At 33.6% G+C, this 17,109-nt stretch overlaps 1 protein-coding gene across 7 annotated transcripts in view; it reads right to left on the minus strand.

Annotated features, from left to right (window-relative positions):
• Window positions 1-17,109, minus strand: part of cita (citron rho-interacting serine/threonine kinase a) — a 103,512-nt gene that overhangs the window by 4,491 nt on the left and 81,912 nt on the right. For 3 of the 7 annotated variants that reach the window (XM_051110013.1, XM_051110012.1, XM_051110011.1), the window contains 14 exons: window positions 15,688-15,868; window positions 13,618-13,709; window positions 13,430-13,534; window positions 13,142-13,311; window positions 11,638-11,679; window positions 10,925-11,005; window positions 8,731-8,866; window positions 8,425-8,564; window positions 6,852-6,944; window positions 6,659-6,767; window positions 6,442-6,570; window positions 6,281-6,361; window positions 5,020-5,098; window positions 4,754-4,933 (listed from right to left, as the gene is read on the minus strand). In XM_051110013.1, coding sequence (XP_050965970.1) covers window positions 4,754-4,933; window positions 5,020-5,098; window positions 6,281-6,361; window positions 6,442-6,570; window positions 6,659-6,767; window positions 6,852-6,944; window positions 8,425-8,564; window positions 8,731-8,866; window positions 10,925-11,005; window positions 11,638-11,679; window positions 13,142-13,311; window positions 13,430-13,534; window positions 13,618-13,709; window positions 15,688-15,868 — 1,618 coding nt within the window. Of the gene's footprint in view, window positions 1-6; window positions 1,457-4,753; window positions 4,934-5,019; window positions 5,099-6,280; window positions 6,362-6,441; window positions 6,571-6,658; window positions 6,768-6,851; window positions 6,945-8,424; window positions 8,565-8,730; window positions 8,867-10,924; window positions 11,006-11,637; window positions 11,680-13,141; window positions 13,312-13,429; window positions 13,535-13,617; window positions 13,710-15,687; window positions 15,869-17,109 lie in introns of those variants that run through there. The other 4 variants (XM_051110016.1, XM_051110015.1, XM_051110014.1 and 1 more) reach the window with 2 other exon arrangements.

Raw genomic sequence — 17,109 nt, forward strand, 5'->3', positions numbered from 1 at the left:
AGTCAGTCGTCTTCATTTAGTTAAGGTAAATATAGTAAATATCTTCTTTCCACCAAAGCACCTTGAAGTTGTGTTCAACAAACAGTCAATTCCTTTCATTTACACTTTATTTTCAAAGCAAATTCATTGGTGAAGATGATTTTCATGGGTTGTTTTACAGTACTGTACAATGTAAACAATGTAATGTTAGGCTGTAAACTATACGTGAGCTACATTTAATGTTACCACTGTATATATAAGTAGTTAGAAATGCAGAAGTTATTTTTTAAATACAATACAAATACAGTAGTAGTTTACATACAAATACACTAGTTCAGGGTTAATAAGATTTTGTTTTTTAATAGAAATTAATATTATATCAATTAAATTGATCAAATATGAATCCTAAAAAATAAATGTACCACAGTTTCCACAAAAATATTGTGCAGCAATGTTTTCAACATTGATAATAATCATAAACGTTTCTTAAACAGTAAATCAGCATATTAGAATCATTTCGGAAGGATCATGTGACTCTGAAGACTGGAGTAAAGATGCTGAAAATTCAGCTGTGCATCACAGAAATAAATTACATTTTAACAGATATTCACATAGAAAACAGCTATATTAAATTGTAATATTTTAAGTTTTTTTTTTTTACAGTACTTTTGATCAAATAAATGCGTGAGCCAAAGACTTTTTTCTAAAAAAATCTTACCGACCCAAAACTTTTAAATGCTGGCATACAGTATATTCAATATATAATGTGTTTTATATGTAATATATGCGTATATAAGTTGTCATAAATTCCAAATTGAACATAACCATAGATGAACATGGAAGAACATTGAATTTAGCATTTGCTGCTTTATCATATCATGCATGTCCAGTTTTAAGAGATTTCATATAAATTGATTTCTTATGGCTATAGAAACTGGACTTACACAGATACCATGGTAAACTGAGGGTTTACACACCCAGAGGAAAGTTCACAATCACCTGACAGATGTTCACCAGTGAGAAGAGATGAAATAATGATACTTCTACAATTATTACTGTGACCCATTCAGAGCTCATAATAAACCACACACCCATCAGACCAGTGAAGATTCAGATTCATGTGCTACTAAACTGGTTAAATCACACCGCTACTTACCCTCTAACAGTGAGAAACGCATCTCCTCATCCGTCATATCCATAACAACACATTTTCAACACATTTATGCGTTTAAATAACATGACAAGTCAAAATCTGAACTTCTAAAAATGTTTGATTATAATATAATGAGAGGAAGAAAACGTCCCGTGTTCATCTTATTACATCGATGCGGTTTTCAGTGCGTTACAGAACAAGTCATATATTCCTCAGGGTATTCTCCTTTAAAAAACAACAACACTTTATTCATCACACAGTTCACAAGTTAAAATGTTCATGATCTCTCACTCTCTTGCACAAATAAAGAAAGCGCTTTTCTTCCTGTAAAGAAGAGAAACACAGTCAGAATCTCTGGACCAATCACAGCCACATTTCAGGTCACATGGGGTCATTTACACAGGACACATGTCAGCAAATCATTATTCACTGAACATCTTCCTCTGATTAGATCCTCAAACCTCATTTATTCAGATATCACAGGTGCATCAGGTTTGATGTCAGTGACTTTAAATGTCAGTGTTTCAATAACGTCAAACCTGACGTGACATCAACACAATTCAATCACAAAAATAAAGGCACTGTGTGTTTTTGAGAGTGAAGCATGTTCATGTACACTCAAGCACCTCGTGATCTGGTGTTTTCAGCATCTCAGTTGACAGTAAATGCTGCTCTGAATTTGTCACTTATACAAAATTTGTAATGAGAACAGTTGATAAATCAACAAAACAGAAGCTTCAAGACTCCCTGCAGTTCTCTAAAACAAAAGCTCTACGGTTTAACATTTTAATGGATCATGAAACACTAAACTGCATTTTCTGAGATTTGAACAGAGATGTTTGTGTTGCACATCACAAAACACACAAAAATGATTTAATTTTCAGCTTTTTTGTGCTATTTTCATCTTTCGGGTTTAAAATGTACAATTCCACAATTTGTGATGTGGCAAACAGCCGTAGTCCTTCGATGATGCATCAGTGCCTCATAGTTATTCATGAGATTACATGTTCTTATCCTGTGAGAAAACGCTTCACTTAATCATTCACAACATAATTTCCTGTGAAAAACTGTTGATTTCCTGTGACAGACTGTGAGATTACAGTCAAATCAAGTACTTGAGTAAAAGTACGTATAATAAAATAGATTTATTTTGCAATTTTATATAGGCTATTTCATTTATTAGCACATATTTTTTATAATCCTACTGCTCAAAATACCTGTGATTTTCCCAAAATAACCACTGTATGGAGTAAAAATACATTTTTGTTGTTGATATGGACTATGTTGACGAGAGTACCTGAGAGAAAACAGATTTGACCATCTAATTTTCACCAGTAAGAAAAAAGTGTTTTAAAGCTTGTTGTTTTGCATAAAGTCACAGTCATATATGACATGAGAATAAGGCCTGAAGTTAGCAAGAACATTAAGGAAAATGTAATTATATTTTTTATAATGATTTTTTTTTTTTTCCTCAAACCTTGTCTGTGATGTAAAAACAGCTCTGGCCAAATTCCCCCAGAGAGCATCACGTCCCACTTTGATAATTACTGTAGTTACCATGTTTTGAACGTCACATCCTTTCTTTTTTTCTCAGATGTAATCTATCTAGGTGGCTGAATTAAAATATTTGGACTTTATATCTAAAAATGACCTCAACTTGGCACCAGCAAGCTTGTTGGCTAGACAGTTAGCATCAGCTAACAATATTGACTTATTTTCAGTATGGTTATGAACAAACATTCATATCTGTCTTGGCTAGTTGATCCAAACAATATAAAAATGTATATTGTTGATAAACAATATAAAAACAGACGTCACGTAGGGCTAAATGCGTAGCATTTTAATAAAACTACTAACGTTACAACAGTGGGGAATATGAACGTGCATGAGTTATTTAATCTGAATTATTTAGTCTGAATTCAAGTATTTCAGTGGGCTTAAACAGATCACCCTTTACAGCAGATTTAATTCACAAACAACGGACAGTTTTGACCTAAATATGATTTTCAGATACAATAATTAATCCTAAAATCTGACATTAGTAACTTACTTCTGCAGCATCAGTCGTGCGTGCGCTCTCGGTTGTTACTTGTGAATTGGAGTCTCGCTCTAAACGGATCATTTGAATCAGTGAGTTGTTGACTCAAGAACAGCTGCAATCGGATCATTCCAATTCGTGAATGAATCATTTGGTGCGATTCGCGAATCGATTTAAAAGGTTCATTGAAAAGAATCAGTTTGTTCATGAATCAGACACCGCTCCTGCGTCTCGGAGCATGTGATATATTATAAGGAGTAATGGGATGTTTTATGAAATTTAGTGAAGTAAAAAGTACAATCTTACGCTTTGGAATGTAGTGAAGTAAAAGTGAAAGTTACTCTAAATAAAACTACTCCAGTAAAGTACAGATACTTAATTCAAGTATCAATATCAAAAAAATTAAATTCGCGAATCGCAAAAATGATTCATTCATGAATTGGAATGATCCGATCGCAGCTGTTCTCGAGTCGACAACTCACTGATTCAAATGATCCGTTTAGAGCGAGACTCCAACAACCGAGAGCGCAGGCACGACTGATGCTGTAAAAGTAAGTTACTAATGTCAAATTTTAGGATAATTATTGTAACTAAAAATCATATTTAGGTCAAAACTGTCCATTGTTTGTGAATGGGGCAGCCGTGGCCTGATGGTTAGGGAGTCTGGCTTGTAACCGAAAGGTTGCGAGTCTTAGGTCCGGCAGGGATTGAAGGTGGGGGGAGTGAATATCCAGCGCTCTCTCCACCCTCAATACCACGACTGATGTGAGTCCATTGAGCAAGGCACCGAACTCCCAACTGCTCCCCGGGCGCCGCAGCGATAGCAATATGGCTGCCCACTGCTCCGGGTGCGTGTTCACGGTGTGCCTGTATGTGTGTTTGTTCACTACTCACTACTGTGTGTGTGCACTTGGAAGGGTTAAATGCAGAGCACAAATTCCAAGTATGGGTCACCATAGTTGGCCACACATCACATCCTTTCCTTTTCCTTTTAAAATGTACTTAAGTACAGTAACAAAGTACAACTACTTCCTTACTGCCCACCACTGATGTATACACCACTATACACACACACACAAATATATTTAAGAAAAATATGTTATGTTTATATATTAAATATATTTATATATAATATTAATTATATCAATAAAAATATTTATATATAATAATTATATCAATAAATTCTACAAGGTATATGAGTGTGTTTGTGTAATGTATGAAGAACATTCATTTTGTTGCATGCAATGGTTAATTGCATCATGCATCTGTGTGAAGCTTTGACGATTTTAACTCAATGTGAGCGAAATGAAACCGTCTAAATCGGAAGACGCTGTTGTGTTGTTTGTCCCATTTTCCCTCTATTCCACAGCACTCCACGGCCACTTTACAGTATGATTACAGTATGTTTTTTTTTTTTTTTGGCCAAATTGTGCAGCCATACAAACAAGAGCAGCAAATCTGGAGATTAGATTTTTTTTTCCACATTGTAAGCCCTGCAAAGAATCAGTCTGCTTCTAAGTAACCTTCTAATGGTGAATTGTGATGCACGAGTGACAGGAAGCTCATGTTGAGCTCACACTGACCTGCGTGTGGAGCCGTTTCTCTGCGGTTCTGCAGTCGATCCCTCCTGACTCAGGTTGCCTTTGCAGCAGATCACACGCAGCTTGTTCTGGTAGGACGAGGCCAGATACACGGCGCCGGACGAGATGGCCGGACCCAGGTAACGCGGGTTGGGAATGTCCAGGTGAGCGTAAGCGTGAGGCCTGAACACACACACATTACTCAAATCAGTGTGTTTTTAATAAACTCTATGAACAAAACCAAACAATACAGTGGACCGTAGTTTTACCCGAGCGCAGAGTGAGTCTGAACCTCGATGACGTCCAAAGAGTTAAAGTACGTCACAAACAGGTACGGCTCTCGGTACGCTGTGGAGAAAACACACAGGATTTGATTTTAAGGAGCTGATGTGAAGGTGTAAAGTGTTTGGTATCAGAACAGAGTCAGAGATGATTGTGAGTTTGCTGAAATGATGCATTAATAGATATTAACTCTCACTTAACATTATGTTTCCATTTTAGTTTGCAACAACATTTTAATTTCTTTGTAATGGCATGCACGGACGAGTCATTCACAATTAGACCAGGAGCATGAATTAGTAAACTAAATAGTCTATTTGATTTCATGTAAGTGAAAAATTTGACATCAAACAAGTTTTTATATTGAAACAGTAGATCCCTATGAATCTTCTGACTCGTTTTTCTGGGATTATGCTTAAAAAAAAGAGTCTGTTTTATTAGATTTTTGCATCTAAGAAGGTTAATATGCAGTAAGTCTGGTCTAATTATGTTTTCAATCATTATCTTGCTTCCAACAATTATGAAAATAAGAGGCAAATTACATACTACAAATTAGATATTAAATTGCATAAATATGTTAATATATACATTATTATAAATATAAATATGTAAATAATACATTTTATATATAAAATAACACAAATTAAGAATAAGTTATATATAATGTATATTTCATAATAAATACATATTTATTCATAAATACTTCTAATCTTTTTTGCTTTATGCATAAATATGTTGATAATATCTAACAAAAAATAAATATGTAAATAATAAATTATATATAATGTATATTTCGTAATATACATACTTATTCATTTTCTTTTTTGTTTTCCAGGTGAATCCTAATTAAATTATATATATAAAAAAATGTAAATATAAATATAATACAGAAATATTTTAATATATTTTAATATTTAGATATATTTATAATAAATTATAATGTATATTATATATATATATATATATATAGCCCCGCAACAAATTTATATAGGAAATCCCCGGTTAAAAAGACTATTATTTTTTCTAAAGTAAACAATGGATGATGAGTAATTGTATTCAATTCAGCAGTGTCATTTGCGTTAAATCATGTGAGTGACTGGAGTGTGTTTTGGTTTGTTGTTTGTTGTAAATGGTTTCCTCCGTAATATTCTTTGCTGTTCGATGTCACTCTTGATGTGCACAGCTCTAAACTATCAAATAAAACCATCCTCAGCTCTAGACTTTATATTTATGAATACAACTACGTTTTACCGAAGGACAGAGGCAGGCGGCTCCATTTGATGTCGTCGCTGCGACTCCTGCGGCCGTACGCGTCCACAAACACGCCGAACTCTGCACACAAAAACACGCTCGTGAAACACGGCTTCACACACATTTAGCATCTCGTACGGCCGTCACGTTCACACACGCACCGTGGAAGCAGAGCAGGTACTCGACTTTCTGTGGTGCGCTGGACACCTGGATTATAGAGATGGGGAAGCTGTGGGACGAGGCGGCGAACACGGCCGAAGCCAGAGTCACGTCGTTCTTATCCAGGAACTCTGAATCAACAAACACACACAAGTTCATTTCATCAGCAGCAGTGGGATAAAACACACTGATACAGCAGGTGTGTGTGGATCATCTCACCTTCCAGCACGTACTGCTTCATCTCAATCTCGTAGAACTTGTTGGTGCCGATGATGATGCTGTATCCGGTGAAGTGGATGCAGCTGCAGGGTTCAGACGTCTCGATCTCCTGCAGTAGAGCAGAAGATGCACACATAAGGGGAATATTTCAACACGTGTGTGTGACATGCATGAGGAGGGTCTTGTACGTCACCTTTCTGATGCAGAACTTGTTGAGCGTGTCGTTGAAGCGCAGGATGGTGATTTTATTGGGCATCGCGGCACAGATACACATGCACGTGTCGATCTGAAACACACATTTCAGTGTTTAGTATACTGATAAACACACATGCAAGTAACCTAATTATTATTGTTAACTAAAACTATTAAAAACATTTTTATTCATTATAATAAAGATGAAATGCAATAAACACTGAGCGAAAACGTGAAATGTTGCTAAATGAAATAATTTAAGTAAACTAAAACTAAAATAAAACGCACATAACAAAATGACTAAAACTCAAACTAAAATGTTTGTAAACCGTTGTTAAAGTACTAAAATTACTTGTGTTCAACTGAATTAAAATTGTACTAAAATTTTAATTAAATAAGTAACATCAACTGAATATATAAAAAACTAATTCAAAACATTGATACAAAATAATTATCATTATTGTATAATTAACGATAATTGTTAACTGAAATAAAGCTGAAATAAAATAAAATATAGCTATAGATGAACAACTTGCACTTAAAAACTTATAAGCTAAAGTACTAAAATTACTAATGTAATTAAATTAAACTAAAACGTTACAAAATTGTACTAAAATTAAAATAAAATATAAATAAAAACTGAAAATATAAAATTAAAAGCTAACTCAAAATATTATGTAAAAAAAAAACACAATAGTATATAATAAATACCAAATCAAAATATAAAACAAAAACTTTAAATGAAAATGAGAAATGTTGCCTTGGCAACTAATTGAAATTAAATAAGTTTAAGTTGAAACCAGGTTGTTACTAAAATTACTAATGTAATTAAATTCCACTAAAAATTACTAAATTGTACCAAAGAAAATAAAATGAAAACGAAAATAAAAGCTAATTTAAAATATCAATAAAAACAAAATATATAATAAATACTAAAACAACGTTAACAACATTTTGCTTACTGTGTTTGGTCCATTGAAACTAAGCCAAAATAAATTAAAAAAATATCCATATTAGATAAAAAAAAAAAAAAAAAAAAAAAAAATTAGAAATGCCTTAGTAACTAACTGAAATAAAATATGTTAAAGTATTTAAATTACTAATGTAATTATATTGTACTAAAATTAAAATGTAAAAATGAAAACTGAAAATATATCTATAAATAAAGCTAATAAATAACACTGGTCTTAACTAGTCACGACCATGAAAAGCGACAGGACATTTAATCAATCACTGGGTTTCTGCGGTATGTCAATCATGTTGTGCTGGTACAGTAGCTCCGCCCACAGTGAAATCTCATTGGTCCAAAATCCTACATACTGTATCTGCCCTACATTCATAAATTCTAAAAAAAAATCCTAAAGGAATTTTCTATGTTCAGCACAAGTTAAAGTCAATGTGAAACACTGTTCACAACCAGTACATCTCAATATATTAAGATATTGAGTACACTTACATGTATGCATTGGGCAAATGATTTTAACAGGACAGTACAACACCATCAGTCAACTACAACTAAACTAAACACAACTTGGCCATCTCTATTAGACTCAATAACAGGAAGAGCATCATACCTTTCCAGAAGCGAAGAGATGGCAGCCCTTCACCGCTTCGAAGATGTAGGGACTGAGGTCGGGCTGCGCCGGCAGATGAGACTGAGCCAGAGACTGTTTGACCCGTTTGATGTCCACCAGACACAGAGCGCGCTCCTCACCTGACACACACACACACGCACGGTTAACTAACCCCACTCAAACAACTAGACTGGAGGAGCTGCTCTGATGTATTCTGCTAGTAAACAACTGTTGGTGATTATTTTTTATCTTTCTTTAACATCTAATTATGTCACATGAATGTGAATCAGAGAAGCGGACACTGACCGGTGATCATGAGCAGCTTGTCGAGCTCCTTCAGGATCTGAATCTGGAACACAGAGTCGAGTCCCGGGATGTGTGTGAGAGAGTTCTTGATGACGTTCAGGGCGTACAGACCCTCCTCTGAGCCCACCAGCACGATCTGAAACACACATATGATCACTGGAGCAGATGATGGTGTTCATACAAAGTCTGTAAAATGACATTCCAGGACTTTCAAGGAATTTAAGTACTTTTTGGATTTTCAAGGACTTCATTCAAAGATCTCACTTAGCAAACAATGTCCTATCTTTCAAACTCTTAAAAACATAAAAGGACACGTAAAAATCTGCTCATAAAACTAAATGGCAAAAATAAAGAAGCACATGCAAAGTATCCAATGATGTCAACTTGAAAAGAGAAAGAAAACTAAAAATTTAAATGTAAAAATTAGAAATTAAACTACATTTAAAATGGACCGTTATTCTGGCAGAAACAGGTGTGATGACAATTTTAAATATATATTACATACATTAAAATCAAGGGCATAGGTTTGATTTTGGCGTTGATGGGGACAACAGACATTTAATTGTTTGATCAAAATTAATGCTAGGGACAAATTAATAGTGTATGGATATTGGTAGGAACACGCATAGTGTCTCTACAAAATTCTACACCCTAGTCTGAAGCTATAGTTCTCTCCTTAAATATGGAGCTCTGTTCATCCTAAAAAAAACCGTATCTCTATATTTATCCTGTGTGTCATCCAATGGGTAAATGTATTACTTTTTTGCTAACCTGGCAACACATCCCATACATAAAAAAAAAAAACAACAAAAAAAACCCCACATACACAAAAAGAGTTTAAATTTCTTAAGCGATTTCCGATCTGAAACAAAAGATTCACTGATCTAAATCAAATATATTGTGATTAGCGCTCTGAAGTCCCGATTTAAACAATGATTTGCGAACCATCATTTCAGATCCGGACTTGAGTAATTCGTGATCCGTGCACAGAGTCCTGATCCGACGTGATGGATTGAACTGAAATGATTAAATGAACAAAATTCTGATCTAATTAAAATGATTCACAAATCTGCTCTACAGTCTGGATCTAAATCAAATGATTCATGATACGTGAAGTTCCAATCTAAGTCAAACGATTTGCGAACCTGCTCTGAAGTCCTGACCGAAATCAAATGATTCACAATTTTAAGTCCCGATCTAAATTGAACAATTTGTAAAACAGTGAATCATTTTGCGACGCAATAGTTTAAATGATTTGAATATCGAGTTTCAAAAAAGCTTAGTTTCACCCATAACTATACATGCTTTATAAAATCATTCAAAGTGATGCTGAAATTCGAAAATGAATGGCTCTTTTAATTTAATCTGGTTTTTGCTAGTGAAAACGAATGATCAAAGTCACAAGTCTGAATTAATCCTTGCGTAAATGACTCACTCAATTGATTCGGTTCATCTGTTCCTCTTTTTGCATCTTCAGCATGTTTACACGACATTGTCAGTATTACTGCTGGCGTAGCTTGCTAGTTTTATGACATTAACTGAAAAATGCAAAAATGCAAAAAAAAAAAAGCAAAAAAAAAAGCGAGAAAAAATGTTTTTTTTTTTTTAATTCTGTTAATTTTGCATGAAAAGATACATGCTTACTGAAAAAAACAGAACACTTAATTTATAGATATATTGCCTTTCAGAAATGTAAGCACTTTTCAAGAACCTCTTTTTTCCAGGCCTTGACTTCTAAAAAGTTATTAAAAATGTTATTAAAAAACGTATGTCTTCAATATCAAATGTGAGCATCATGTACGATGTCAAACCTCTCTGAAGTCCATTAAACTCAACTGAAACTGTAACATTTATCTGCTACAATCTCTTGTTAACATGTTACAATGATACAAGATACATGTATCATGATACATGTTACAATGTTGCAAGATGTTACAATGTTAAATAATACAGTATATGGGTGGTGGATGTATTTTTATTATTTGTTTTTATTTATACTATTTTTAACAGTGTGGAATATAATGTGTAGGTGGTAGATTTATTTTTTAAAATCTTTAACCGTGCTGATTAATGTGTAGGCAGTGGATTTATTTTTATTTTTTAATATTGTTAAATTCTGTATAGTCTGTGGGTTTAGTTTAATCATTCATTTTTATTTTTGTGTTGTTATTTATTTCGTGTTACTGTGCTGTACCTGGTCGGTCAGTGGTAAAGTACAGTTGATATCCAGCCGGTCGTCTCCCTCCAGCTTCAGCAAAGAGTTTCCTAGCAGTTTCTGTTCAGAGAAAACAGACAGAGATGAAGGATTAAAACACAACAGCCACACGGTTCACTGGGTAAAGCAGCATTTATTAACACTGAAGCCAAGCGCACGTGTTCGAGACAGACGTAGTCGCTTGCCGATCTGAATCGGGCAGCAGACAGCAACATGTTTGTGTTCAGGATCTGCCAGTGTTTCCTACAGGAGCGTGTGTTGATTCAGCTTGACTCAGACATGAACAAACATACATAAATTCTGAATTTATTTCAGAAATACTGATGTATATCACTAGTCAAATGTAAAAAGAAACACAAAACTTGCAGCTTGCTGTGTGAACAAAGCCTGAGTGATTCATTTCAAATGAATCGACTCATAAGAGTCATTCGTTTGTGAATCAGACTGAACTGGTCGTGCCACATGCGTATTATTTTCTAGAATTTCTGCTTTCCTAGACTGAGCTGCAGGAAACACTGGTGTCTGCGGACGATGTACAGCCACAATCGTTCCGAGGAGCGCAGCGATGAGGATGTGACCTCACGGTCTGATGATGCAAGCGACACGGGCACCAGACAGAGGAGCATGCTGGGTAACACACACGCACATGACAGCGAGTGTGTGCGATGAGCTTCCCTCAATCATCTGATTACCTGAACCAGCGGTGAGAGAGTCTTCTGACGTTTTACACCGGCCTACAGCGTTCAGAACACAATCACACTCACAGCGTTAGACAATCATCACACAATCACACACACTGGGTCTCTGACAACTTCAGATCTGTAAAAATGTTTTTCGGCTGGGATGATCGAATTGTTTTATCTTGCTATCTTTTGGTATCATTTATCACTGCAATTATTCCGCCCCACTGATGCAAAAATATGACAATTAAAAAAATAAACTAAATCAAGTGAATACACTAGTGAAGCAGTAAAAGTTGACAAAATAATCTTTAAGCAGACAGATATTAAAAATGTGCAGGAAGTCTGTGTCCACTGCTGTTCTTGTTTACTAAAAATGAAAACTTTTTAAAAATTATTTTTGTTAAGATGAAACCAAATAAAATATTAATATTAGATGAAACTATCTGAAATTAAATAAAATAAAAAAAAAAAAAAAAAGTACTTAAATTGCTGAAACTAAAACTGAAACAAAAAGATAAATTAGAATAAAATAAACAGAATATTTTGTTTAAAACATTTTGTTCACAGGGGTGTTTCTGTTAATTGAAATAAAGCTGAAATAAAGCTGAAATAAAATAAAAATAAAAAAATGTTAGATTAAAAATTGCACTTAAACTTGTACAAAAAATATGTGACCCTGGACCACAAAACCAACCCTGGGTCACATATTTGTAGCAATAGCCAAAAATACATTTTATGGCTCACAGTTATTGATTTTCCTTTTATGCCAAAATCATTAGGATATTAAGTAAAGATCATGTTCCATGAAGATATTTTGTGCATTTCCTACTGTAAATATATCAAAATGTAATTTCTGATTAGTAATATGCATTGCTAAGAACTTCATTTGGACAACTTTAAAGGCGATTTTTCTCAATATTTTGATTTTTTTTGCACCCTCAGATTCCAGATTTTCAAATAGTTGTATCTCAGCCACATATTGACCATAATTGACCCTTATGACTGGTTTTGTGGTCCCGGGTCACATACGACTAAAACTGAATAATAAATAAAACAAAATTACATTATCAATTACAAAGAAACCATATAAATAATAAAAATGACAAAAGGTTATAAAATTACAAAAACTAAAATTAAATGAAAACAAAAAAAAATAAACACAACATTAATAAATACTGTATTAATTAATATACTATATAAATGATAAATTATTATAGAAAGTACATAATCCTATATCACTTATTAAATAATTTATTAATTATACAAGATTAATAAATATTAACCATACTTTATTCATATTATACTATCATATAAATACGACTAAGATAACAGTTTACAGCATAATGTTCAGTGAGGCAAGCAGTAAATCATTGTTTTGCAGTGACATACAGTAAACTAAAGCCTGCATCAGTCAAAACGTCCCATGAGGTCTTAAAGAGTCAGATTGAAGCTGACACAAAATTAATTATCAGTTTGAAGGATTCATTAAGTACGCAGGAAAACATTCACTCACCGCATCCGCTTCGCTTTTCTCTCGGGATCCTCTGCTGCCGGCCACCACTGACTCCAGAACAGCCACCCAGCGCTGCTTATCTGGGAAACTGGGAGCCATGAAGTACAGAGACTGACCCGGCCAACACGTGGTGTGAGGATGAGACTCCAGCTTCAGCACGTATGGGATATCTGACACACACACACACATTAACAACGTGATTTTTGTCAAATCTGAGATGAAGACACAAATTTAAAAACAAGGGCTGCTCAGTTTAAAGTCGGTTTGTATAGCAGTGTTTGTTCTGACCTGATTTAGCCGTGTTGATGAGTTCAGAGGCTCCGACGGCTCCGTGTACCGTCACCTCACCGTCCGGCAAACACAGCTCAAACTCCTCCTGTGGCTTCACAGAGTCTGAAACACAAACACACACACACAAGCTTAGAACACACACCGAAACACACCACGCTGAGTGATCTGATGGAGTGATCGTCCACCTTCTGTCGGCTCAGACTCGTAGATCGATAATTTAGTCCCGTCCAGCACCACATACTTCCTCTCCCAGCCCTGCTGCCCCCTCTTACCATTCCTACAAAAACACATCAAAAACAGACACTCAATGACAGGACATTTAATGCAATCTAATGGATTTAATCTCTTGTATTATGTTATAAATGCAATTATATCATATCTTATATATATTATTATAAATGCAATTTATAATAATAAAAAATATACATGCGATTTTTATGGTGCAGGTCAAATTCAAACTGGATTCATTAGGTAACAATAAACCTTTATTATTAAAAATTCTTACACATTATGACTTTTAAAATTTTATTAAACGTCCCACAGCTTTCCGAAGATCAATGATATACTATTATAGTTTTTGTTAATCTGATTAGTTTTTTTTTTTTTTTTTATAATTTCTGGTTCCATTTTAATTCTAGTTCAAATTTTAGTATTTTTGTGTGTAACATTTTGCTTAACATTTTATTTCATTTTTTTTTTTTTAGTTTTACTTTTGAAATTTTGTATGCACAGTGCACAACACATTAGAATGTGAAAATGTTGCATGCATGTTTATGATTCTAAACGGACGAAGAGTCAAAAATATAAACACTGGCACTCAAAAGTTTAGGATCAGTAAGACTTGTAATGTTTTTTTAAAGAAGTCTCTTATGCTCATCAAAACATTTATTTGATCAAAAATACAGACAAAATCTATAATACTGCAAAATGTTATTACAATATAAAATAATGTTTTTTATTTTAATATACTTTAAAATATAATTAATTCTTGTGATGCAAAGCTGAATTTTCATCAGAAATCATTCTAATATGCTAATTTACTATTAGAATTATCAATGTTGGAAACAGTTGCCAAAAATGTTTTTTTTTTTTTTTTTTTTGAAAGATGTGATTCCTTTTTTCAGGATTCTTTGATGAATAACAAGTTAAAAAAAAAAACAGCATTTATTCAAAATATAAATCTTTTCTAACAATGTAAATGTATGTTATCACATTTTATTAATTTAACACATCCTTGGTGAATAAAAATATTAATTTCTTTAAAAAAAAGAAAGAAAAAATAATAATGTACTGACCCCAAACTTTTGAACAGCAGTGTAAAGAAAAAATTTCTATTTTAAATAAATGTGGTTCTTTTCAACCTTTAATTGATCAAAGAATCCTGAAAAAAAGTATCACAGATTCCAAAAAATATTAAGCAGCACAAATGTTTTTATAATTGATAATAAATCATCATATTAGAATGATTTCTGAAGGATCACGTGACACTTCAGACTGGAGTAACAGCTGATTAAATTCAGCTTTGCATCACAGGAATAAATTATACTTTAAAGTATATCAAAATAAAAAAACATTATTTTATATTGTAATAAAGTTTTGCAATATTACTGTTTTTTTCTGTATTTTTGATCAAATAAACGCAGCCTTGATGAGCAGAAGAGATTTCTTTAAAAAAACATTACAAGTCTTACTTATAAGCAGTAATGTATGTTAAAACAAGGGATGTAACAATATCAAAATCTCATGATATGTAAAAAATCTCTAAAAATTACACGCACACTGGTGTTTCAGAAGCCAAAAAATTAGAATATAATAATAATACCAACAATTTTATATTATTGTTATTCCTATGACAGTAATATCCATCTATTGTAAAACAATTGCATTGTAAAATAAATTAAAAAGAATATTTCAAAGGTACATTATTTTTGCTTTACACTACAATAGGGAAATTACAAATCTTCTTTCCTAATTTCTACACTTGAAAGATATATTTTGAATCTGGACTGCCGTAACGTTTTCCATTTAAACCGCTAGCTGTCAGCAATTCACACTGCACTTTTAAGCTTTTATTTTGACAGAAAACTCCAGCTTCGGTGAAAACAGGCCAACAAAAACGCTTCTCCCTACAAATCTAGTGAAAAGCTATAATCATCTGCCACGAATGTAAAGCATAACTGGTGGCCGTGTGTTCCCAAACGCATGCTAAACTCACAGTACATGCAATATGCTGAGCAGTTTGATCATAACCGCACCTGGGCTGCTTCATCCAGCCCTCCAGACGCACGTGACCCGAGGCCTCTTTGACCTGCAGCGCGGGCGAGTTGGTTTTATCCCGACACAGAGCCTCAGAGAAGTGCGTGGCGTACTCTGCAGGAAGACCGCAGGTCGCTGGCAGACACGGAGAACACTTGGGGTGGCAAAGAGTACGACACTCTGACAGAGAAAACAGTAAGAATGAGATGAGACAAAGAAAACATAGGGAAGATCAAAAAGAGAGCAGTCTAGTGCAAGTGGACAATGGAAAAGCAGCACAAAAAACAAGTTCTTAAATGTGTTTATATGTGTACCTACACTACCCAGGCCTCACATTTGCTACTGAAAACTACTGTGTACGACTATAAAAAAAAAATGAGGAGCAGCAGTGCGACTGACTCCATCAGCATATTTGTGTTTGCTCTGAGAGGAGCTTCAAAGGTTTCTATGCGTTTCTGCAACACTGAGTAATGTATCATAGACATCTCTCACCAATCCATTCATTAACAAAGTGCAGAAAGAGTATAAATAAGAGATTCATTGTGCTCGTTGATTACAATGGAATGCTGTGAATTCGCAATGAACTAAGATGAGTCACAGCTTTTAATGATTTTTAAGGGAGTTTGTGAATGAGATATTGATTTAATACAACATTTAAATAAACAAGAAGTTAATATTAAGCAACTTACATTGTCTGACTATAACGCTATTGCCTGATTTTGTATTTAGTATCTTTTCAGTTATTTAAATCATTTAATATCTATATATTCAAAATTTACATTTAAAACATTAATCTAACATGAATTTATGAATTTGATTGCACTCATGCCACCTCTGAGCCTCATTAAACATATGAAAATACACCTACAAGACACTTTGGTGTTCTTCTGTGCACCTCTGGAGTACAAATTTTGTTAATACTGATTTCATTTGATTGGTAATTTATTCTTATTCTACTTGTACTTTTTCTGAAATTTTAAAAAGCTTATAATATATATATATATATATATATATATATATTAAATTGACATAAAAGGTGACAATTTTAATAAAGTAAAAAAAAAAAAAAAGCCATTACAAAGTTAAAAAACAAAATTCCCCTGTAAATCACTTTAAGGAGTCAAGTATCACCTCGTGATGGGAAGGCACATTTTTGATCAGCAAGATTTCTTTTAAAAAATTACTACTTTTATAAATCAAAGATGCATTAAATTGATCAAAAGTGAGAGTAAAGACATTTACGCTACAAAAGATTTCTGTTTTAAATAAAATGTCTCACAATTTCCACAAAAATATTGTGCAGCACAACTGTTTTCAACATCGCTAATAAACAGAAATATTTGTTGAGCAGCAAATCAGCATATTAGAATGATTTCTAAAAGATCATGTGACACTGAAGACTGGAGTAATGATGCTGAAAA

This window comes from Labeo rohita, chromosome 5, assembly GCF_022985175.1.
Source record: "Labeo rohita strain BAU-BD-2019 chromosome 5, IGBB_LRoh.1.0, whole genome shotgun sequence".
In the NCBI taxonomy this organism is placed as follows: domain Eukaryota; kingdom Metazoa; phylum Chordata; class Actinopteri; order Cypriniformes; family Cyprinidae; genus Labeo; species Labeo rohita.